Below are 22129 nucleotides of genomic sequence, written 5' to 3'. Positions count from 1 at the left end.
AATGGAAATAAGTGGGGCACCCGGCTGGTTCAATTGTTAGAGCATGTGACTCGATCAACCAACGGGTGGTCCTGAGTTCAAGCCCCAAGGCTGGGGGTAGAGTTAAAAATTAAAAATTAAAAAAAAAAAAATGGATGGGAACTCCTGCACACTCAGTCCCACCTAAACCCAGGAAGCACCAACCTCAACGCAGCCTTCTCCACAAGCTTCCCGTGATGGGCCTGGCGTCACCATACTCAAATTATTCATTTCCTTATTAGTTTGCCAGCACAGTTAGCTCTACTTTGACAAGGGTTTTTATTTGTTTTATATTTTGTCATCTCAAAGTTTCATGACATCAGCCACCAGAATACACAAAATTAGGTTCTTCACTTTATACAGAGAGGAAAATAATAAACTCCATTAAAAGTTCACTTTGACCAAAGAGACAACCTCCTATGGAAAACCACACGCAGGAAGACCCAATATACATATATATATAATGTATAGATATTTATAGATATCTCATCTGAAAGAACACAGGAAAAAAAAAATCCAAGGTCTGCAGCGCTATCTACAGTAAGAGGGATTAATTCTACCAGCTTTTCAAACAGTCACATTTGATATTCAAAGGAAGCACGTGAGTGAATAGAACTGGGGACAGACTAACACTCCACCAGGCTCTAGAGCAGTCTAGTAATGGCTTAAGATTCTAGAAGGGGGTGATATGTGCCAAGGAAAGATGGATGCAGGTGTCCGCGCGGCCTCAGAGCACCTCACACACAACTGTCCCCTCCGCAGCCCTGCAGTTTTCATTGCTCGCTCCCCTCATTTCAGGGTTTAGCAATTGATTTAGGCTCCAAGACCAGTGGCTCTGGTTTTGGGGCCAGGAGATTCTCCCTGATAGTGTGGGTGGGTGGGATGTGTATGGCACAGTCCTGGGCTTCAGGTGAAAGGAGGAGACCAGGGTGTGTGGAGAGCCTTTCTCCTCTGCCTGGCCCTTGTTCACTTCAGGAACCTTCACCTCCCACCCCAGGACCCAGCAAGCCCCAGCCCAAGCCACTCCAGCGGTCCTGAGATGGCAGTGGGGGCCTGCAGAAGGCTCACTACCTTAGACCATTTCTCTCCAAATAAACTCTCTTCTTAGTGATGCCCACAGAAAACACTGGCATAGCTTGACCACGACCAGAAACACCACCATGTTTCTGGTGGCCTTGGACACACAGCTGCTGATTGGGTTGTCCTCCATGGAACTGGGAATCTCAGCCACCACTGCCTCCAGCCACATCCTGGCTCCTGAAGGCAGACACCAGGAGGTTCTTGGGTGTGCCCAACCCTCATGGGCTATTCCAGCATTTAAGCTCAGCCCCCAAATCAGGTCCCAGTGGAGACAGAGGATCAGGCAACTTTCTACCACAGGGCCTTGGCTCAGACATGGGACAAGGCCAGGAGGTGGTGGAGTGTGTGGGCTGAGACAGTCTGTGGGGTTCCTGCCTCTTAGGTCCTCTGTGTTCTGTCTTCTTGGGCAGAGAAACCCTGTTCAGTCCCTGCCTGCCTGGCCCTGTATCACCAGGCCAGCCCAGAGAGCACCAGGAAAACGGCTGCCTCGTAGGAGCGCCCCCTTGTGGCTACGGTTCAGATGATTGTCACATGTGCAAAAAGAAACATGTGCTTGGTGGAGGAGATGGGGAGAAAAAGGGCCTGGAGAGCTCCAGGGCTCCTGCCTCCTAGTGCTCCCCAATGCTGCCTCCTGGTTTGTCACCTCAGTACCTGAGCTGGACCTTGTGCCCCTGCTGTCCCAACACACCACCTCAAAACCCCATCCCATCTTCAAATCTGCCTGCGCAAGGGGGGGCATCCCATGCTTTCTTCAGTCTAGGAAATTATCCTGGATCCTGCCCAGAGGACTCGAACTCTCTCCTTAGCAAATCCCCTTCCTCCCTGTACCCCGCCCTGACTGTGGGGAGTTGGAAGAGGGGGTCTAAGTCAGCCAAGTTAACAAGGTGAGTGAGGTGGGGGTGGGGAGGAGTGAGCCTCTCAAAACCATCCGGAGACTGTTCTGCAGCATCTAAGATGAACCCCCTCATCTTTTTAACAAAAGAGAAGTAAACCCATTTCCTCCCCTTGGCCTTCACAAAAATAAACTAAAAGGAAAATGAGCCGGCGCGAGGATGGCAGTGGGACGTCGACGCGGGCGGGGGCAGGTGGGCGTCTCTGCCGGGCCACGGGCTTCAACAGGACACCTCCATGGTGTGGTTGACCTGGCCCAGCCCCTCACTGCTCTCCGAGTGGGTGCAGGCCGGCGGGCGGCTGCCATCCCCCGAGCTGGCACTGGTGAGCGACGCGGTACGAGAGCGGGCGAGGCGGGTCATGCTGGCTGAGGGCACTGTGGACAGAGATGGGAGCGGGCGTGAGGGCGGGCAGGCAGGGCTGGGGGCCGGCAGGCGGGACAAGGACTGACGCAAGCGAAGCGGCCAGCAAGACCCGCTCTTCCAGCGGCACGGGGGCCCATCTCAAGCCGTGGCGCCGGTATCTACTCAGTCAAGCCGGGGGCATGCAGCACCAGCACCAGTGACTGAGGCCGAGAGGCGGGGGCCAGCAGGACCCGTCTCACGACAGCTGGCCAGAGCTACGGCCGGAGCAGGGCGGTCTGACTGCGGACCCCTGAGCCGGTGCGGGGATGGGACAGGTTTCCAACGGTGCCTCCCTCGAGAGGATGATGGGACGGGGGAGCAGGACTACTTCTGTCAAGGAGGACAAGGTGTGGAGGCCACAGACTGCCTTAAATCCAGTTTCTGTCCGTATTCAGACTTTCACAAGCAAGACTCTCAGGGGGCGAACTCCACCTTCCCGAACGCAAGCGGCCACCCATCCAGCCCGGGCATGGCCGGACACCCTTGCTCCCAAGGCCAGGCCTGGGCTTTCTCTCTCTGAGGCTCTGGTTCCAACTGCCTGAGCTCGGAAAGCCACGCGGCCCATGGCACCCCAGAAGCCAGACTGCTCTCAACCCCGGCCACAACAGAGCCCGAACGTGGGACGCCGGCCCACTAGGGCCCAGATCTGTGAAAAAGCAGGACTCTTTTGGGCTTTGGAGGCGAGCAGAACACAAAGTTCCAAACCACAGCAAGATGAGGCCCAGCTGCAGCACCGCACAGAGGAAGGAGCAGGGGGTGGGGGGGGTACTGGGGCAGGGGTCCATGCATCAGGGGAGGGGCCACGGGGCTACCTGCTCCTCCACTCAGCCTTCGGTCCTTCAAGTATGCAACTAAGAGAGAAGACAGAGCCAGAGGGGCAGGGTGGGGTGGGGGAGACACAGAACACGGGTGAAGAGCATGATCCGGCGGGGCCAGGGTGTTGCGATGGGTCAGGGAGAGGAGACAACAGGACAGGCACAGAGCGGGCTGGGGCCGGGCCAGAACCTCAGGAAGCCCACTCCTGCCCACCCCCCAAAGCAGTAGCCCTGACACCACTCTGGGAACACTCCTCTTGCCCCCGCTTCTCCAGCCTGGGCTGCGGCCCCCAGGCCCTCATGGTGAGAGGGGTTGTGGCGCCCATGTCCTAGCGGCAGCACCCTCCCCCTTCTTCTGGGCCTCAGTCTCCCCAGGTACAGACTGGGGGAGGCCTGCACAACCTCGTAAATCCCGCCCAGCTCTTGGGCTGCCTGGTGGTGGTTCTCCCGGGGCCCTGAGAACATGCTCCAGCCTAACAAGCGTTGCTCGTCTACCCATCTCACAAACGTTCAGTGGGCACCCCCGGGGCTCAGCCCAGCCGCAGAGCTCCTGCTGGGTCCCACTGTGGGCCTGGGCCTCTCTCTGCCCTACTTCTCCACAGAGAGGCCGGCAGGCCCCTGCGGGCCAGAGGCAGTTCCGCTCCTGGCTCGGCCTCAGCCTTCCCCACGGGCCTGTCCTTCCCCGGGGGCACAAGCTCCAAAGGCTGAAGTCTGGGGGGAGACACCAATTCAGGGAGAGGAGTTCTGCTTCCAGCAGGAGAGCCAGGCAGATGGGGGAAAGGGGGGCACCAAGGAGATAAGGTGTGCGCGTGCGCTTGCGGGTCGGAGGTGCTCATGAGCAGTCTGGGCATCTCATCCCTGCACAAGGCGGAGACGGGAGGAGGGTGGCCGTTGCCGCCCCACAGCCCCTATCAGCTTGGGGTCTTCACCTATGCCGCCCCCAGGTTCAGCCGCCTTTAGCTCTCCCACGTGCCTTCCTCGGGCCCCAGCCTCCAAGGCCCCTCTAATGCCCGATACCGTCCAGCACCTGTGACAAAAGCCCTTTTCAGGTGCTGTACGTCTGGCAGGGGAGTGGGCGGTGTGTAGGACTCACCTTTAGGTAGGCTTTCTGGGCAGGACCCAGCCCCGGGCTCTGGTCCCCCAGGCCTGAAGAAGAGCCGACCGCCCTGACGTCGCCATGAGAACAGTGTCCCAAAGCCTCCCCAAGGGCACAAGAGAGCCCGACACAGCCTGGGCTCATCTACTAGATGAGAGTGCCCAGTCACGGTGGGGAGCATGTGGTGGTGGCACGGCATCTGGGCCCCACTAACGCAGACCTCATATGCCCGCAGGCTGCTCAGTGCCACCTGACACCGCGCCCCAGCCCCACTGTGCCGCCTGCCCACCAGCCTCTAGGGCGGGGACGGGGGGAGGTTTACTTACTGTAGCCCATGCCTTGCAGGAAGTATTTGAAGGCCTCAGTCAGCTTCCCTGGCTGCAGGACAGAGTCACATGCTTTGATTGGCTGCCTGGGATTGGGGGGAAGGGAGGCATCCCCCACCTGGGCTAGATAAGGGAGGGAGGGCCAGGAGTCTCACCTGTGTGACCTGGGGGAGCCCCCCGGAATCTGCCATCTGCAGGGAAGAGAGGGGGGTGAGCTGAGCAGGGGCCACCCCACACCTTGCCCAGGCCTCCGATACCTAAACAGGTTGCCCTGAGCAGACACACTGTCTTGCTCCCACCCCGATGGGACCCCAGGCACGCCCCTCCCTGAGGCTGGGCCCTTGGCTGGGGAGGAAGGCCTCACCTTCAGGAAGGTCGTGGTGGTGGGATCCAGTTTGGAGTTGCACTCCACCTAGGGACAAGGTCAGCAGGGTGAGGCAGCCCCAGCCCCTGGGAGATCAGGGGAGTCCCCTACCCCCGTTGTTAAGGCAGGTTCGAGTCTCAGAGCTGAGGGAAGGCATGCAGGCTGCCTTCTGAAAGTCCAAGCCCCTGCGGATCAGGAAGCAGGCCCCCCACCCACCCCGAGGGACCGGAGACGCTGGGACTCCCCTCACAAGTGCTGGCAGGGCAGGAATGGGGCAGGGGCTGGGCCATGTCCTTACAGGGAGCCAGGGCCACCTCAATGGGAGTGGCTGGGAAAGTGCCAGGGCCTGCAGGGGTCAGGGGGCAGAGGTGAGGGAGGGTCAAGGATCGGCAGGAGACGGAGGCCTCTGCCTGGGTCCAGATGGTCCGTGTGGCCCACACCCCGTTCCTCCGAGCCCTCAGGCAAGGGAAAGTGTCCCGGGCACACTGGGGGGTGGCCCTGGGTACTCCTGGACCCTAGGCCTCTGTGCTAACGGGGACATGAAGCCTCGGGCTGCCTGCTTCCAGAGTTCCAGTGGGAAAGGTGACCATCCCCAAAGGCAATGGGTGCAACGGCTAGTCCAAGGATGCACTGCTCAGGGATTACTTCATAGTGAATGAAGCAAGCTGTAGAGGAGAGAGCTCCGTCTCTGGGCCTGAGGTGGGTAGAGACTGAGGTGGGGCTGCACTGCTGGGAGTAGGGAGGGAGTGACGGCAGGCGGTCTGGCCCCAACTCCCTCCAGTCTCCACGCCTCCCTCACTTGAAGGCTGGGGCTGTGCCTGGTGGTGATGCATGGCAAGATGGTGGGGAGGTGGGCTGAGAAGTCCAACATCCAGGTCCTGGCCCTGCTGGCCAGAGGGCAATGATGCCCTTACCCCCCTCTCCCCGTCAGGGCAGAGTCCCTCACTCACCACCCCATCCTCGGCAGGCGCGTTGTCCCCAACCACCAGCATCACTGGGCAGCTGTAGACACAGAGGAAAAGAGCTGTGTGGCCCGGGGGGGGGGGGGGGGGGGGCAGGCAGGCTGCGGGGGGCGGTGCACTCACCGGAGCGTCTTGGCATTGGGCACTGTTCCGGGCCGGTTAATGTCCAGGTCTCTGCGGCTGCAGGGAGAGGCAGAGGTAGAGGTGGGCATCTCAGGACTGGATCCCGGGGGGTCATGTGCCTCAGGGCCCTACCCAAGCCTCCCACAATGGCAATTATGGCCCGATGTCCCAGTCTGGGCCCACAGTTGGGGCTTATGGTTATTGAGTTGTCTCAGCTACGGAAAAGGCCTCCCAGATCCCAGCCAGTGAACAGGGAGACAGGGATATGCCCTGCACACATAGAGGGTCTTCAGGCCTCCCCTCATGTGGAACTTCTCAGACCCCACAATTCATGTCAGGTGGGCCCTCAATTTAGCTCTCGCTCCCCCTTGAAGCACTGCTCCGACATGCACCACCACCTGTGCGTGGGGTTCCAGGCTCAGAGAGGGAGGCAGGCCCTGGTCCTCTCATCCTCCATTCTATCGCCAGCACCACGCACACAGCAGGTGCTTAATATTTGTAGGAGAAAGGAAGGAGGGCAGGCCAGTGGGCTCCAAGGAGCACAGCTTGAAAACCATGGGCTTCATCCAGCCTCCTCTCCATCTACAGATGTCAGCCCTGAGGTTCAGGCTGTGGGGGTCAGGGATGTTGCCCACATCCCACACCGCTCCTGGCTGGACCGCGGTGCCCCAGGGGAGAAGGCGTGCAAGAGCCCAAGAACCAGAGTCCGCAGCCCTGCTCCCCCTCTGCCCTTCAATGGGAGTGACCCTGAGCAAGCAGGGACTCTTCTCAGAGATACACCAAGCTGCCCATCTGCAAACCGGGGAGCGCATGCGTCCAGCCTGCCTCCTCCTATGAACCCCGGCGGAGCGAGCTCTCTGCTGCAGAGGTGAGCCCCACGCCGCGCGCACCTGTTGTACATGTTCCAGAAGAGCTGCAGGTTGGCCTGGTTCACCACGTTCCCGATCTGCTGCCGGTAGCTCTGCACCAGCTCTGTGTTGTTCACTAGCTCCTCCTGGGCCCGGGGGGACAGACGGGGGAGGTGCGCGGGGGGGAGCGGACAGACAGACGGGGATGGGGTCTCCGAGGGGGCATGCAGGGAGCACAGCCCAGCAGCCCTCGTCCCATTCCCAGCCTGGGTGGGGGGCGTGGCGGCGGGGCCTCATGAAGTGAGCGGAGGGCTCCACCCAGCTCTGGGAGGAGGCCCCCCCACATCTGTCTCAGCCCAACAGAGTGAGACAGGTCAGATGCCACATAACGCCGACCCAGACCTCCTCCTCCTGCCTGGCTGCGAGGGGGTACAAGTCCTGGGCTCCCCGGAGAGTGGGCGGAGCCCGGCCCTCTAGAGGCTCCCAAGGCCCCCAGGTCAGCCACGGCGCTGCTCCCACGTGGGCCCCGCCCCCTTACCTGGCTGAAGAGGTGGGACAGCACCGTGTCAGGTAAAGTGCTGGTGAGGCCGGAGAGCTGTGGGCCGGGCCGGAGGCCAGCGTGAGTGCCGCCCCTCACCCTCACCCCCCCGCACCAGCACCCCCAGCACCCCCGTCTAAGTGGACCACGCTCACCTTGGTGGCCGCCCAGTCGATCCAGCCTTTGCCATTGGGGTCAATGTTCATCAGCACCAGCCCCTCCACCAGGTCGGGGAAGATGAGCTGCGGGGCGAGGGAGACAGGGCTTGGGAGGCGGGAGGGTGCGTAGGGAGCCCCCCTCCCCCGTCTTCCCGCCGAGAACACGGGCTGTCGGGGGCCGGCCCTGCCTATCTCACAGGTGGCTGGGAGGGTCCGAGGAGGACACGCTCTGCAAGGGCTTCCAGGAGCCGCAGACGACTCCAGCGGCCACAGCTGGACACCTGCCTGGGCTCCCCAGCCAGCAGCCCCTGCTCGCCCTCCTCCCCGCCTGGAACCTTGGGCGGTTCTCGGACTGCTTTCGAATCTAGGCCTCTAGTACTGTTTTCCGCAGAGAGGCTGCTGTAACACTGAGCAGTAAACATCTTCAGTGAAACATTTTGCTTCTTTGTTTTCATAGAGACCTTTCCAGAGCCTGTGTTGTGTTCGACCGTAAAAGAGATTCGAATGATTTCTTCAGGGGAAAATGGTATAATCTACATAGGACACAGCCATCCTGTCTAGTTTTTCTGGGGGGACAGGGGATGATCAGCAGCTAACGAGTGGTTAAGTGCTGAAATCCATGCTGCAGTTCGGAATGCTTGGCCTTTTCTTTCGGAAAAAGAAATATTTTAAAAGAAAAAAAAGGAAATATTTTGAATCCGGAAAATTAAACTTTTGTCTTCAGAGATGGAAAGCTTGTGGGCTCCTACCCAACATGAGGTTTCTGAAATGCAACTTTTTTTAAACCTTCCAAACTTAACGTAAGTGTAACTTTTGGTTAAGAAATGACTCACGTTTAAATATTACCCTGATCAGTGTATAAGTGACTAGGAGAATCCTTACTTAGCGGGTAGAGCAATTCGTTGTAGAGTTTGTTGCTCACAGAAATGTGGGCTTTGGCTAAGGGCTAAGCAAGTTATCGTTTATAGTCTTTTGAGGAAATGTATGGAAAAAGTAACTTTTTTTTTTTTTTTAATTTCCTTGGGTGAAAAAAAAGCAAAGGGATTTTCTAAGTGAAGAGCAAGTTGGGAGGAGGGGAAGGAGCAGGAAGAAAGAGCAAATGTTCCTGTGGCTGAAGGGAGCCGTGGGCCCCGGGAGGGGGTGGGAGGAGGGAGACTCACTGCAAACTTGGCCAGCACATAAGCTCCGGCTCCCACTCCGATGCCAATCACGTACTTGAACCTGGTGGAAAGCATGGCCGGTCACTCCAGGGCCAGGGCAGGCACTTCCCACGACCGCCCTCAGCTAGTGCCCCCTGGCTCTGCAGTGGCGGGGGGGTGGGGGGACCCTCCGGCCCCCAGCCCAGGGACAGGGTCTGGGTGGGGACTCACCCGAAGTGCTGCACCACGCTGGGGAGCATGGCGGCTAGCTGCTCCATGGAGGGGAACTGGTACCTGCAGGCAGAGGGGGAGGTCAGGGCCGGGTGCAGCCTGGGCCACAGAGCTGGGGAGATCTGGACGGGGGGGCTCCCCGGTACCTACCCCTGGGGAAACTGCGACGCCCCCACCTGCTGACCAGGGGCGTCCACGTGGCACACCACGAAGTGCTTGGTTATCTCCTGCATGTCCTCGAAGTTGAAGAAGGTGTTGAAGCACAGCTTGTCTGCAAAGACACACCTGTCAGCTGTGTCTCAGCAAAGGGTGGGGAGGCCTGCGGGCCTGAGAGGGAGGGCAAGGTGGGCGTGATCAGCCTCAAGGGCCAGCAGGGACACGGAGGCCCAAACGGCTGCGGTCACAGGCCTGAGCGTGAGTGGGGATCTGGGGGCCCTGTGGGGAAGGAAGGGAGGCCGAAGCAGGCAGGATGGGGCCGGGATGCACTTACGATTGAGGCCCACGTCATGGTAGGTGAGGATGGCAGGGCGGTTCCCTTTGGGGGAGCCCCGGATCACGACGTGCAGCAGGCCGTAAGGTGTCTCAATGTCATGTTCCTGGAGGGGAGATAGCACGGGACGCTCTGGGCAGCCCTCACTCCCGGCTGTGGGGCAGCCTGAGGGCTGCTGGGCCTGTGGTGGGGCCCCTACCTCCCAGCAGGGGGGCATCTTATTCTCACCGCCCCCCAGCAGCACCCCCCAGGAGAGCAGACCAGATGGAGCATCCCTTCCCAGAGGTGTCTGGCGCCGGGCACCGTGCGCTGGCGTGCACAGGGAAGTCCGCTAACTGCCCAGGCCCTGCCGCTCTCAGCCCTGCAGGGTCCAGTGAAGCCCATTCTCTCCGAGTCACTGCAGCCCCTCCAGGACAGTGTGGCCACCCCAGCCTGAGTCCTGCCCTCGCCCTGTTCCTCCACTCAGAACCTTCAGGGCTGCTCTGCAGCCCGGCCTGGAATTTGCAGTCCCCACCCCCATGTCGGCCAAGCCCAGCCTCCAGCCTCCGCGCCCGCCCCTGGTCCCCACCTCCACACTCTTGCTCCTATAGTTCCTTCCGCCTTGAATGCCCCTCCCCGGGACCCCCAAGGCCTCCCTTCAGGCAGCGCACGGTTAGACCCCCACCCCCACCCCAAAGGCCTTCTGCAGTGACCACTCTGGAATCCTCCTGAGTTCACGCCCCTGGTTTTGTGGCCTGGGGCTGCTAGTCCTTCGAGAACAGGCGCTAGATGCTCTAGGAGGAGGCCAATGTGCTCAGGCATCCCTGAGCCTTGGGAAGGTGCCCTGGGGGCTGGTCCCTCTGCAAACTAGTCACTTTTGGCCACTCCAAGAGGGTCAGTCAGAGCTGAATTAACAGTCTTGCCCTGCACCACAGGGAACACTGTGAGTTGGCTGTGTGAGTGGGAGATGGGGCTAAGGTCAAGGGCAGGACATGACTGACCCCCCCCCTCCCCCGCCCAAATGTGTGCCAAGTGCCAAGCATGTTATGCATGCATTTCCCCCCCTTTGCTCATGGAGGACACTTAGGTTCAGACAGAACCCAAGTTCCTGCTCCTGACAGAAGAGGGGGGACTCTGGAGGCAGGAGACAGCTTCCTGGGGTCTGGTCTTCTTGGGTCAGGGCTCAGAGGAACACTGTTCAGGCCTGTGTCTCCAGCGGGGACTGACAAGGTGGCATCTACACCACAGCCAAAGGCCACACGCTGGGAGCCACAATGCTGCTGTGAGGCCCGGTGTCCTCTAAGTGGGCCCAAGGCCACCCCAGCCTCCCCACATCCCAGGCCTGTCCTCCCTCAGGGCCATCAAAACAAGGAACACTTCCTCCTCACTGACAGCTGACCAGCCACTTTCCATGTGTCTTGTTTTCTTCTCACAAGAACCCAAGCTCCAAAGGAGCAAACTGAGGTTGGGAAAGGAGAAATGACTTGCCCAAGGTCAAATCCAGAGAGGGCTAAACAGGCCTTGCCAGGTGCCAGCCTCAGAGGCCAGGGATGTGTCCTGAAGGCTCCACCCCACAGATTTCCAAGCAAGCAGCTCTCCACAGCTGGGGGGGCCATGCGGCATCCTCCACCAGCCCCCACACTACTCTCAGCTCTGGAGGGCAGGGGCTGGGGGGCAGGAGGGGCGCCCATTGCACAAGAGCTGCAATGCGCTTCCCGCGGCGTGAAGGGCGGTTCTCGGCGGGGCTCAGCACCAGCCCCGCCGGGTGCGAGTCAGGGCCCAGGGCGGCAGTCTTCCACCCACACACCTCCACCACCCGTGGCTGTGCGTGAGGGGGGTCTACCCCCTCCTAGCCCTGCTGTGACCGCGGCGTCACCATCAGCAGCCCCTGGGCCGCGGGACTCAGGCACTGCTCCCCGTCCCCCCGCGCCCCCAAAGGCTCCGCTGCCCGCGGCGGGATGGGCTGTTGAGGGCAATGGCCCGGTTGCTGGTCCCGCGCGGCCCAATGACTTGGCTGAACCGCCTCCCCCACCCACCCGGGAGCCCTGACCCGCTCAGCCAGATAGGAGCCGAGTGTCCCCGGCCCTCGGGGTGCAGCACAAGGGGGGCGACCCGACGGCCGCAGGCCAAAGCACTCTGAGCCCCCAGCCCCCAGGACCGAGCGCTCCCATTGGCTCCCGGTGACGTCAGAGCCCCAGCCTCCAGGTGGGCGCCGTCCTGCCGCAGCGAGGGAGGGGGCTCTGACGTCCTCTCTCGGCCGGTCGGTCTCCCCTCGCCCATGACCTTGAGAGTTGGGGCGGGGGGGCGCTCCCAGCTGGGTTTCAGCATGCGGGAGGGGGTGAGGGGCTGGAGGGGGCCGGCTAGTACCATTCATTCCATCAACCACATCAGCAATTCGGCCGACCGGGACTGCACCCGGGGTAGGCGCTGACGTCGCTGCCGGGGTACGGGGTGGCCCGGGGGGTCTGTGCCCCGGCAGGGCAGGCCGGGCGTGGGGGTGGAGGGGGACGTGTGCCCCTGCTGCTCCCTCTTTGAGGAAGAACAGCACCCCTGGGCACTGCTGCCCGGGCCCGACCCCCCGCAGGATCAGGGCTACAGCGTTGCCCTTCCCCACCCACTAAATAAGACGCTGAGACGCCCTCCTCGTCCCCTCCCCTGCAGGGACCTCAGCCTGAAGGGCGGGTTAGCACGCCGCCCAGACCTCCCCGCCTCAGCCGGACTAGCACTGCAGCTCCCTGGGGACCGCGGCGGGGCTGCAAGCATCTCCTAAGGAAGGAAGCGGCTGTCCTTCCGTTCCCACTCTGGTGCAGCCGCCCAAACGACCAGGACAACCCTCGCGGGGTCAGGAAGGTAGACCGCCCGACACGTGCAGGGAACGGAGCCTCCCCCAGGGCTGAGGTGGTCACAGGCGCGCGGCGACGCCAGCCGGGCACTTGCCAGGCCAAGGGCACACTGTCAGTGGGAGGCCACCCAGGCTTGCAGACAGGTCACGCAGCGCGTTCCACTTTCTGCGGATCTCATCCCTTCCCCGCAGGCCCTGACTAGCGGCTAAGCCCCAGCCGCTGCTGCAGGCCAGGGGCACCAGGGACACAAGGACACAGGGACGCACAAGGTGAGGCGACCGAAAGCAGCTCCGCCACCAGACAGAGGCAGAGGGCTGTCCCTTCCTCCCTGCCCACCTGGCCGCCCCCAGAGCCCTCACTCACCCCATCCCAGCACTCCGGCATCTTGCCCAGCGACAAGGCGATCCGCCTCTAGCAGGCAGGGCAAACAAAGGCCTGAGTCACCAGGGTCCGGGGGGGGGGGCAGCGCGAGGGGGAGACGGCGGCGCTGTGATGGGGCGCCGCTCCCGGGCCACTTATATGCGGAGCCCGGCGGCCCAGGCCGGCCCCGCCTCCCTGCGGGGTTTCTGCGCAGCCACTCGCTCTCCCCGAGCCCCCGCTTCCAGATTGGCGGGTGGGAGACGAACCTGGCTCTCATTGGCTTCTGAAGTCCCCCCGCCCCCCATCCCCACCCCTCGGCAACACAGCATCCTTGCTGGTCCCCAGGCCCTGCATCCCGGCCGCCCCAGCACACAGGCACACACCCCCGACAGCCGCAGCTGCACGCGGGGCCTGGGAAGCCGAGACAAGAAGCTCCCCATACGGGTGTGCCCTGTGTCAGGTACGCAGGGGCCGCTCACGGACACGCACACCGGCACGCCCCAGACGGGCTCAGCCCTTGACCCCCCTCCCTGGCAAGCAGGGAGGGCCTGAGAGGGCCCGAAGCCCAGCCTCCACCTCAGGAAGGTTTGGATCACTTAACCTTGAAGGGATGGGGGCGTGACTGTCTGGGGCAACCTTCTGTCCTGACCCTGTTCCAGGGACTGCTCCTTCTCCACTCTCCAGGGCCTCCCCTAGGGCAGCCCCCACTCCACCCACAGGCATGCCCGGAGCCTGCCCACGGCGCTAAAATCGGGGCTCTGGTGGCAGGGGGCCAGGGCCGAAGGCAGGGCCAGCGGTACTGGGGGGCACACACACCAGCTGTGCCCTCCCCACCCCCATCCTACAGCAAGCGCCGGAGGCCACCAAGGCAGAGGGGGAACGGGAGTCAGCCTGCCAGAGCGGACGTGCCCACCTCCCGCAGACCCCCCCCCGCCCAGCTCTCTGTCCTGGGACCAGCCAGTGTGGGGGGCAGGATGCACGGGCCACCGCAGGCCCCATGCCCTGTCGTCCTGAACAGCAAGGACTTGTGCAGGGAGATGGCTAGAGACCCACAGGCAGAGTAAACTGGGAAGGAGGAGGCAGAGGAGAGGAGAGGAAATAGGTCAGGGAGGGGAGCCCAGGAGGGAGTCCAAGGATTGAGGGAAGCAGGAGCAACTCAGGAGGGTGCTGGGCGCCTGTGTCCCCATTCTGTCTCTCCCAGGAAGGAACACGCCACTCGGGCCCCCCTGTCCCACCAGCCCTGCACACTGGCTGGCAGCCCTGGGGGGAGGGGGTCACCACCCCATCTCTGGGTGCCCAGGGACCTGGTTAACACCTGCCATGTGTGCTATTCCCAGCCATGTCCTCCGCCTGGGGCGCACCGACAACTTGCCCTGCCCCATCTGTGACCTCTGGCTCTGGGGGCCCAGCGCTCTGTGCTCCCCTGGGGCAGCCAGGGCGCAGGACGGGGTGTCACCCTGCCCCTCACGGACTGGCCATGCTCCCTGTTGCCCACAGCCACTCTGGTACAGCCCGGCTCCTGCCCTATGCACTTACTCCTCCTACCTGCTCCCCAAAGGGGGCGAGGGCTGTCCTCCCACTCTTCCCGCCATGAACCCCCTGCTCTTCCACGGTCACCATCCAACCTTATGCTCAGTCCAACCTCTGACCTCTGAGGGGCTCTGCCACCCTTGGACCCCGGGGAGAAGCTAACCTGGATACTGCCCACTCCCAGCCATGGCCCCCATTTCTGCTCAGCTCACTGGCTTCAAATCCACAGACCCGAGCTCAAGTCCCTGCTCCCCCACCCACTAGCCTGGTAACCCCGGGTAAGGCTTTGTAATTTCTCTGGGCCTCAGCCTCCTCAACCGTAACACAGGAGTCGGGCCTTCCTGAGAGTTGCTATGAAGACAAGACAGACCTCCGTGACGGAGCTCCAGACCCGACCTCATGGCTGCCGAGGCCCTGACTGGGGAGAAACGGGGCAATCCGTGCGTCTCTCCACACTGTTGGTCCCTTCCCTGGATTGTGGCCAGACGAGGCAGGCTCAGGTCCTGCCGGCCAAATCGTGGGCCCAGTCCCATCTCTGCCACTTCTCTGCTGTGTGACCCTGGGCAAGTCAGTCAACCTCTCTGGGCCTCCACATCAGTAAATGGGAGAACAGCTGTGTCATCGGCGTAGGTAACTGCAAGGGTAACACACAGGCCTCACACCTATGGAAAAGGATGAGAAAACTAAAGCACAGAGAAGTAACTGTCCCTCTCAGCTAGTAAACGCGGAGCTTACCAGCACCTTAGCACGCTGGGCCTGAGGGCACATTATCAAGAGGAACTAATGCTTATTAGCTTATCTGCCACTTGCCAGCCTCTTTCAAATGCCTTCCACGCGTTACCTTATTTTATCCTCTTAACATCCACTTTACAGACGAGGAAAATGAAGCACAGAGAGGTTCTGTCACCTGCCCAACATCACACAGGACCAGGAACCGCACACAGGCCACCTGCCCCTGACTCCATGCTCGGGTGCCCACAGTCACAGGGAGCTCGGGATCTGAGGGCTGGGCCTCGGGCATCGCTCCCAACCCTACAAACACCCGGGGAGGTGCGAGCTCTCTGTCCTCACTGTATAAAGAAGGTAGTGACACTACCCTATAATAAGGTGTGCTGGTGGTCACGTGGCCCACAAGTGGCAGGGACGGGCCCTAGACCCAGGTCTGTCGGGCTCTTGTTTGTGTTGCCTCCCCGACTGGCTGGGTCCACTGAGGCAAGGAATGAAAGGGGAGAAAATCCCTGCCAGGCCTTGGCCCAGATAAGGGTCATGCATCCTCTCAGCTGCTTTTCTAGGGGAAAAAAAAGAAGGGCAGCAGCCTCTGGGAGGCGTAAGTGGAGGAGAGGGGCAGGTGCCTTGTAACACCTGCTGCCCTTCACCAAAGGGTCCCGCCCCAGCCCTGCGCTAGGCCCGGCCCACCAGCACAGGGGCAAAGGACCCCAGGACTCCCCTCGCCCCTTTCATGCCCCCCAGGTGTGTTCTGGGGGCCTGGCAGTTGACACCATTGGTCTGGCGGGTCCCGCCTGGTGTCAGGCAGGGGCTGGCTGCTCTGGGATTTTATTTCTCCAGCCCCTTCCTGGGGCAAAGGGGCCATTTGTCCATATGTTCCTGTCCTCCTTTGAGCTGCGAGGACGAGAAGGCCCCCTTGAGGGGCCCGCGCTGATCCCTAGCTGAGCCTGGGCCATCTCCCGGGCACGTCCCTCCTCTCCCTCCTCCTGGGCTCCCGTTTGTTCCCCAGACCCCGTGGTGTCCTCAGCTCCAGAGCCCTCTGTGTTTGGAACCGGTGCTCCCAGGGGAGCGGGGTACATGCACATGAGCTACTCCAAAGCCTCCTCCGGTCGCCTTGAAGGGACACGTGACCCGGGGCCTGATGCACAGGCCTGGGATCCGGGTCCCCGCCGCAGCCTGCAGGCCACCCCACCTCTCGCATCACCCTGGCATCCAGACCCGGAGGCTGGGGCAGTCATGGGGCTCCGAGACGGAACCAAATCAAATGGAAGGCAGGCCCAGGCGGGGGCATTCCAGCTAGCCAGGAGGAAGGCCCTAGAAGGGTCTGCTTTTGTTCAGCAGCTTTTGATGGCCAGCAAGGCTCTGGAACCCCGCCGAGGTTCCCCACTGTGTCTGCCCTCAGATGTTTTCTGAGGCCCGCATGTAAAGGGCCACGATGGGGCTCAGAGGGAAGAAATGGCTGGTCAAGTGAGCGAACTCACCAGGGCAGAGGAATAAACACAAAGAACAAGTTCGATTTTCACAGGGAACCTGGCATCAAACTAAAGAGGACACGGTTGTCCCGGCGACAGTTTCCATGGAAACGGGAGCTATTTCAGAGCGCCAACCTCACTGGAGATTTTCCTCATTGGAGGAAAGTGCTGATTCAGATGACAGCATCCCAGCTCCATCTTCGCTTCCCCCAGGCCTCACCCCTGCTTCAGTCCCATTCAGGGAAGCAGCGGCATGTCTCCACTGAGCAGGGGGCAGGGAAAGCTGTGCTGAATGGGGCGGCGGGGGGGGGGGGGTCCTGGAGGCTGCGAGGTGCCTGCACAGAAGGGTCGTGACCCTCCTCTGGGATGAGGCTGGGCAAGGTCAGGGGCCGGGACAAGGTCAGGGGCAGGGGGCTGGCAGTCCCCTACCTTGGGGGGTTGAGCTGAGACCTACCTTCCAGTCTGTGTCCACGGCCAAGAGGAAGGTGTCAGAGTTCTCCTGCGGGAAGGCAAACAGAGGGGCAGCATGGTAGGCCCTGGCTGGCCCAGGGGGCTCCGGGGGGCTCAGCCTGGAGCAGGCTCACTTGCTGTGCTCCCCAATCCATCTTAATATTAACAAAGGCGACCCAGGGCTTCCCAGGCAGCGGGTTAGTTAGGTGCCTGATGGATAAGCCTACAAGTAGTTACTCCTATCAATCTTACCTATTAGTTTAAAATGGGAAGATGTCCATCTTACAGGTGGGAAGGGTGAGGCTTAGAGAGGCTGAGTCCCATGGCTAGAAAGTGGTGGGATCTCTGAAGCCAAATCCTTGCCGTGGGTTACTTTGCCCTGCCGACAGACACGCACGCTCTCTCTCTCTCTCTCTCTCTCTCTCTCTCAAGGTCAGGCCGCTGGGGCACCCCTGCGGTGGAGGCCGGGGAAGGAGGGCAGAGGTAGGCAGGACAACCACCCCACAGTAGGGATGGGGAAGCGGAGACCCACGCAGCGAGGGAGGAACTTGGGGCTTTTCCAAGCTGCACAAAGGCTCTGTCTGGATCTGTTGCTGCTCCCGCCTTTCCAGACCTGCCTGCTTTGTGCTCTCCAAGCACAGAGGTCCCCTGCTTTCAGGCTCACTGACACTGAACCGTGGGAGTTGCTGGTGCCCATCCTTCCCGCTGGGCTGCAAGTGCCAGGGGGGCGGGACCACGGCTGGCTCTGCTCTCACCATAAAGCCTGGGCTGGAATGGGCTCCCCAAACCCAGACAGATCTGGATGAACGAGTCTGACTTTGCAAATGAGGGGAACTCAGCTCAGAAGCACCCAGTTTGCAAGGCAGCAGCAATGCGGAGTGGAAGAGGGGGGCTAGAACCCCATGTGTGTGTCCTCCGCGGGTCTGGTCTAGGGAAGGAAACCTCATGGGGGCAAGAGGGGAGAGGAGATCCTGGGCCTCTGCCTTGCTTTCTAGTGTGTCTGTCTAGAAACCTCTCCTCCCCTCCGCTCGGCTGGGACAAACTGGGCAGGCCATCTAGCTTCAGATTCTCGATGTCCTCGAGGATTAAAGAGAAGCGCGGTGTTAGCTGTCCTTCTGTACCTGACTTTGTATGCTGCAGAAGCTCCCTACGGCTCTACGGAACAAATACACGGATAAATGAGACACTCAGATTAGGACCAGGATGTCGTCAGAGGACAGCCAAACAAGGGGGGCGCTGCTAATGTACAAGACGGAAGATGACCCCAAATCATGGGAGTTAAAAGGAAAAGAGTGAAAACCAGCAATTTGGATGTTGTACTCTCAAAATAAGGAAAAGTTCAGCCACCTGCTTTCTGGCAGTTAGGGCGCTGGGGGCGGGGGAGAGAACGAGACAGCTGTAGACGGTCTCCCAGCCGAAGGGGAAAGCCAGGTGTCCCGCGGCTGGGGCTCTCTCACACACAATGGCTGTCCTCCGGCCTCGCCTTCTGGCTCCTCCAGGGCCTGGGGGTTCTCCTTGTGGGGGGGAGAGCGTGGAGGTGGCCAGCCCCTCCTGAACCTCTCAGGGAGGCGATGGGGGTCTCCGGGAAGGGGACGAGGCTGGTTCCTGATGAATCCTCTTACAGAAAGATCGTGCCCGAGCGAGAGGGCAGAGAAAGAGATAGGAGAGATTTTTATACTCGAGACGCTAAGGGTGCAGAGGAGGAAGCAGTTTTGTGAAAAACAAAATCAACACAAAGGATGAGGCAGATATTGGTGGGGTGCACTGTGCGCTCTCAGCGGGCCAGGGGTCCCCGGGAGATGGGAAAGCCTTGGAGGGGCAGGATCCCAAACCAAGAAACAGCAGGAATAACAGAAGCCAATCCAGAGCCCCGGGAGGTCCTGGAAGAAGGGCAGGAACAGTCGGACGCAGAGGCAGATGGGTGGGAGAGAGGGCCCCGTTGGCGGGAGGCCCAGGAGCGGCCTCGGAGGATGGGGGACACGGAGGATGGGGATGCAGGCACGGGCATGGGCAGAAGGAGCAACAATTCCCCACGGAGCCCTGGACATGCCTGGTGTCCAAGTCTTCACAGGCAAGCAAGCCTGAAATGGGGAGCGCGATGGTGGGTGAGCACGTGGAACTATGCGCTCCCCACTGGACTCAAAGAATTTGCATCCAGCAGACCGCAGAAGCTTTAAGAAGTGAGGGGCCAGACACCTTCCTGCACTGCAGCTAGAAAAGGAGACTCGGGGAACGGCCGGGAAAGAGAGAGCGAGAGAGAGCGAGAATGGCTCTGGAAGGCGAAGAGTGAGGTCATGAGAATCTGCCGCGGCCATGCTGGGCGCTGGGGATGGGGCTGTTAATGCACATGTGACCAGGTCTCGGGCATGGGGTGTGCGGAGCCGAGAGAGGAGAGAAACAGCGGGGGGGGGGGGGGGCGCTCAGGGCTGAACTGCAGACCCTTCGCAGGGCGGGCACGTCACGGTGGCAAACCCCGGCCCGGGTCCAGGTGGGATGAAGTGGGGCACACCGAACGCCGCAGCCAGAAGGCAGAGCCAGGCTGCTGGCCAGAGGGGCCACGCTCACCAAGTCAGGGTGGGAGGGGCAGTAAGGACTGGGCCAGGCTGGCAGGGAGGGGGCGTGGGGGCATCTCTTGGGGTGCCCCGTGGAGGTGAGTGGTGGGAGAGCCAGGCAAGGTTGTGGGAGGCCAGGGTGCCCTCAGATCTCTGTGCCACCCACAGACACCTGGAACCTGCACGCAGCACCTCCGGGCAGCCGCTCCCTAACCCCCACGCCTCAGCCCTTGTGGTGGGGTGCAGGGGTCCCCAAGGGCACTGTCTACCCCCTACCAAGCCTCGCAAGGAGGCCAGTCTCTGCTTGCCTCGAAATGGGGGGTGGTTGTGGGGAGGAGGGACTTTTTCAGACAGTTCTGGGAAACTTCCTTCTTCCAAGATGCCTCACAATCCGGGATGACCCAACCCTATTCACTGAGAGCATTCGGGGTGCAAGGCTCGGCTAGGCCCTGGGGAGACCGGGAATGAAACGGACAGCGTCTCTGTCAGGGTGTCAGGATCTGACTCGGTGTCGGAGTAGGCCTCTCTGAGGAGGGGGCACTGGGTCAGAGCCTGGATAAAGCGAGGAAAAGTTTGGAGCTAGGCATCCCGGGGGGCAGCAGCAGCTGGAACATGACTGGCTGGTTCCAGGAAGAGTAGCGGGCCCCTGGGCAGGAGAGGAGGCTGGGGGTGGGGTGCAGCCCTGCTCCTGGGCCTGAGAAGGACTGTGCTTGTAGCTCGACCCAGGTGGCAGCCACGGGCCAGCTTTAAGCAGAAAGGGACATGATGTATTTTAAAAGCCTGTAGAGTAAGGAGGGCACTGGGGAGGCTCCATGACAGGAGATGGGGGGCCTTGGAACAGTTTTCACCAGCCGCCCCCTGACCATTCCTGGGGGCCCCCACATGCTCAGGTCTTGTCCGTTAACCCAAGGTTCTGACTTGAAGATAAGGGGCAGGACCGCCAGCCTGGTGTGGCTGGGCCCCTGGAGCCCCAGCCGGCCACTCTGTCCCAACACAAGACACTCAGCTCCTGGCTGGAGGCTGAGAGGGCATGGCAGACACCAGTGTGCTGAAGTTTCGGGGACTGGGCTCCTGGCTTCCCCACCTGTAAAATGAGGGGTGGGCAGCACAACCAGCAGAGACCCGGGGTCCCGACACTCAAGGATTCTCCGAGCAGTGGACCCATTGCTTTTCCTTGCAGGGAGGGAAAGGGAGGCTGCGCCAGGCATCACCACCACAAGAAAATGTGGGGTAGAAACAACTCTGGAATCTAACCCTCGGTGCCCGGGAGGGAATCCTCCGGGACAAAACAGTCCCACTGCTCCTGCTGGCACTGTGGGTCATGCCTGCCCTCTGCCCTCAGAGGCTTGTGAGGAAAGACAGAGAAGGCGGCGGATGAGGAAAGGCCCTGCCACTGCCCAGTGGGTACCATCTTGGGGCTCCAGGGCCTCCCAGAACCATGAGTAGCTCTGCGACCTTGGCCAAGCGACTTAACTTTCTGCGCCTGTTTTCTCCTCACTGAAATGGGAATAACTCTCCTAAAGAGCCTCCAACCTCGAAGACAGCCAAAGCCACAGCGCGGTGGGCTGGGTCTCAGGGTGGCGGGAGGCCTCCCGGCGCCGCTCCCCACGGAGGGTCGGCGAGGCTGGAGGGAAGGCACGCGGTTTCCTTCTTGGCCACGAGGTGGCGCCCTCCGCCCCGGGACCGCGAAGGGGCGACTCACCAGCTCGGCGGCCTCCTGGCCCCGGAGCAGGGGCTTCTCCTCCGGGAATCGCAGCTCCTGCAGCCCGGCCATGGTCACGTCGTGGAGCAGGAGACCTAGGGAGGGAGGGGGGACGAGAGTTGGGCCCTGCTGCTGAATCTCCCCGGGGGAGGACGACAGCACAAGCCCAGGCCGGGCAGGGGCACACGGGACCACACCCACCACTCCAGCCCCGCAACCGCGTCCCTAAGTGCAGCCCCAGCGCCGGGCTTCGCAGGGGCAGCGAGGCTTCATCTGCAAGATCCACCTGTTTAGCTCAGAGGAGGTCATTATATTATTTGCTCTCAAAAGTTAAAACGTGTTTAGAAAGAAAAAAGAGAAAAAGCACCACAGGATGATTCTTAAAACAATTTCAAGGAAAGCTCTGCATGCATTGAGATGCAGAAGGATGAGTGTGGGGAAGCCAAATGCAGGTGCAGAAGCAGACAGAAGCCCCCGGTGGTTGGAAGTGGACAGTGGGGTCCTGGAGGGCACAGGGAGGAACAGAACCAAGGGCTGTCCTGGGGCCTGGGAGGAAAAGCCTGGCTGGGGATGGCCCTGGGAGTGGGGCAAGCAGAGTGCACAGTGATGCTGAAGGAGGGGGTGCTGGTCTAAACCAGCCAGCAGCAGGGACGGATGACCTGAGGTCAACCCACAGCCACCAGACGCCAGGGCCCAGGCCCTAACGGCTGGGTGTCCCTGGGAGACTCTGAGCCTTCAGTCTGAACCTCAGGAAAGGGTTATAGGTGCACATGTGTGTATGCACGCACGCCTGGGTGTGTCTATCTGGAGGAGCCCGTGGTGGGGGCGGGGGAGGCAGAGACAATCTGTGGAGCCCGGCGCTGCCATCCGCGCTTGGATTTAATGACGGCATAGATTAGAAGGCACCAAGAGAAAAACTAGCCAAGGAGGTGACCTAGAAATCCGTAAAAGGATTAAAACTGACCAATAAATACACGAGAAAATATTAAAGCTCACGAGAAGTCAAAAAAATTCAAATTAAAACAAGGTATG

At 61.2% G+C, this 22129-nt stretch overlaps 1 protein-coding gene across 5 annotated transcripts in view; it reads right to left on the bottom strand.

Moving 5' to 3' along the window:
- Positions 1-278: 278 nt before the first annotated feature.
- The window catches only part of NDRG4 (NDRG family member 4), a 36721-nt gene continuing 14870 nt past the window's right edge, over positions 279-22129 (bottom strand). For 2 of the 5 annotated variants that reach the window (XM_032424217.1, XM_032424213.1), the window contains exons 2-17: positions 21098-21192; positions 16848-16892; positions 9484-9589; positions 9144-9264; positions 8994-9056; positions 8784-8844; positions 7621-7707; positions 7466-7522; positions 6970-7073; positions 6080-6136; positions 5945-5996; positions 4995-5042; positions 4786-4821; positions 4631-4682; positions 3206-3244; positions 279-2365 (exon numbers count right to left, since the gene is read on the bottom strand). In XM_032424217.1, coding sequence (XP_032280108.1) covers positions 2211-2365; positions 3206-3244; positions 4631-4682; positions 4786-4821; positions 4995-5042; positions 5945-5996; positions 6080-6136; positions 6970-7073; positions 7466-7522; positions 7621-7707; positions 8784-8844; positions 8994-9056; positions 9144-9264; positions 9484-9589; positions 16848-16892; positions 21098-21169 — 1155 coding nt within the window. In that variant the 5' untranslated portion in view covers positions 21170-21192 and the 3' untranslated portion in view covers positions 279-2210. Of the gene's footprint in view, positions 2366-3205; positions 3245-4630; positions 4683-4785; positions 4822-4994; positions 5043-5944; positions 5997-6079; positions 6137-6969; positions 7074-7465; positions 7523-7620; positions 7708-8783; positions 8845-8993; positions 9057-9143; positions 9265-9483; positions 9590-12668; positions 12834-16847; positions 16893-21097; positions 21193-22129 lie in introns of those variants that run through there. The other 3 variants (XM_032424214.1, XM_032424215.1, XM_032424216.1) reach the window with 3 other exon arrangements.

The sequence above is a fragment of the Phoca vitulina genome, unplaced genomic scaffold (assembly GCF_004348235.1).
Source record: "Phoca vitulina isolate PV1807 unplaced genomic scaffold, GSC_HSeal_1.0 scaffold30, whole genome shotgun sequence".
NCBI lineage: Eukaryota > Metazoa > Chordata > Mammalia > Carnivora > Phocidae > Phoca > Phoca vitulina.
The sequence above is the reverse complement of the archived record's forward strand: the minus strand, read 5'-3'. Positions and strand labels throughout refer to the sequence as shown.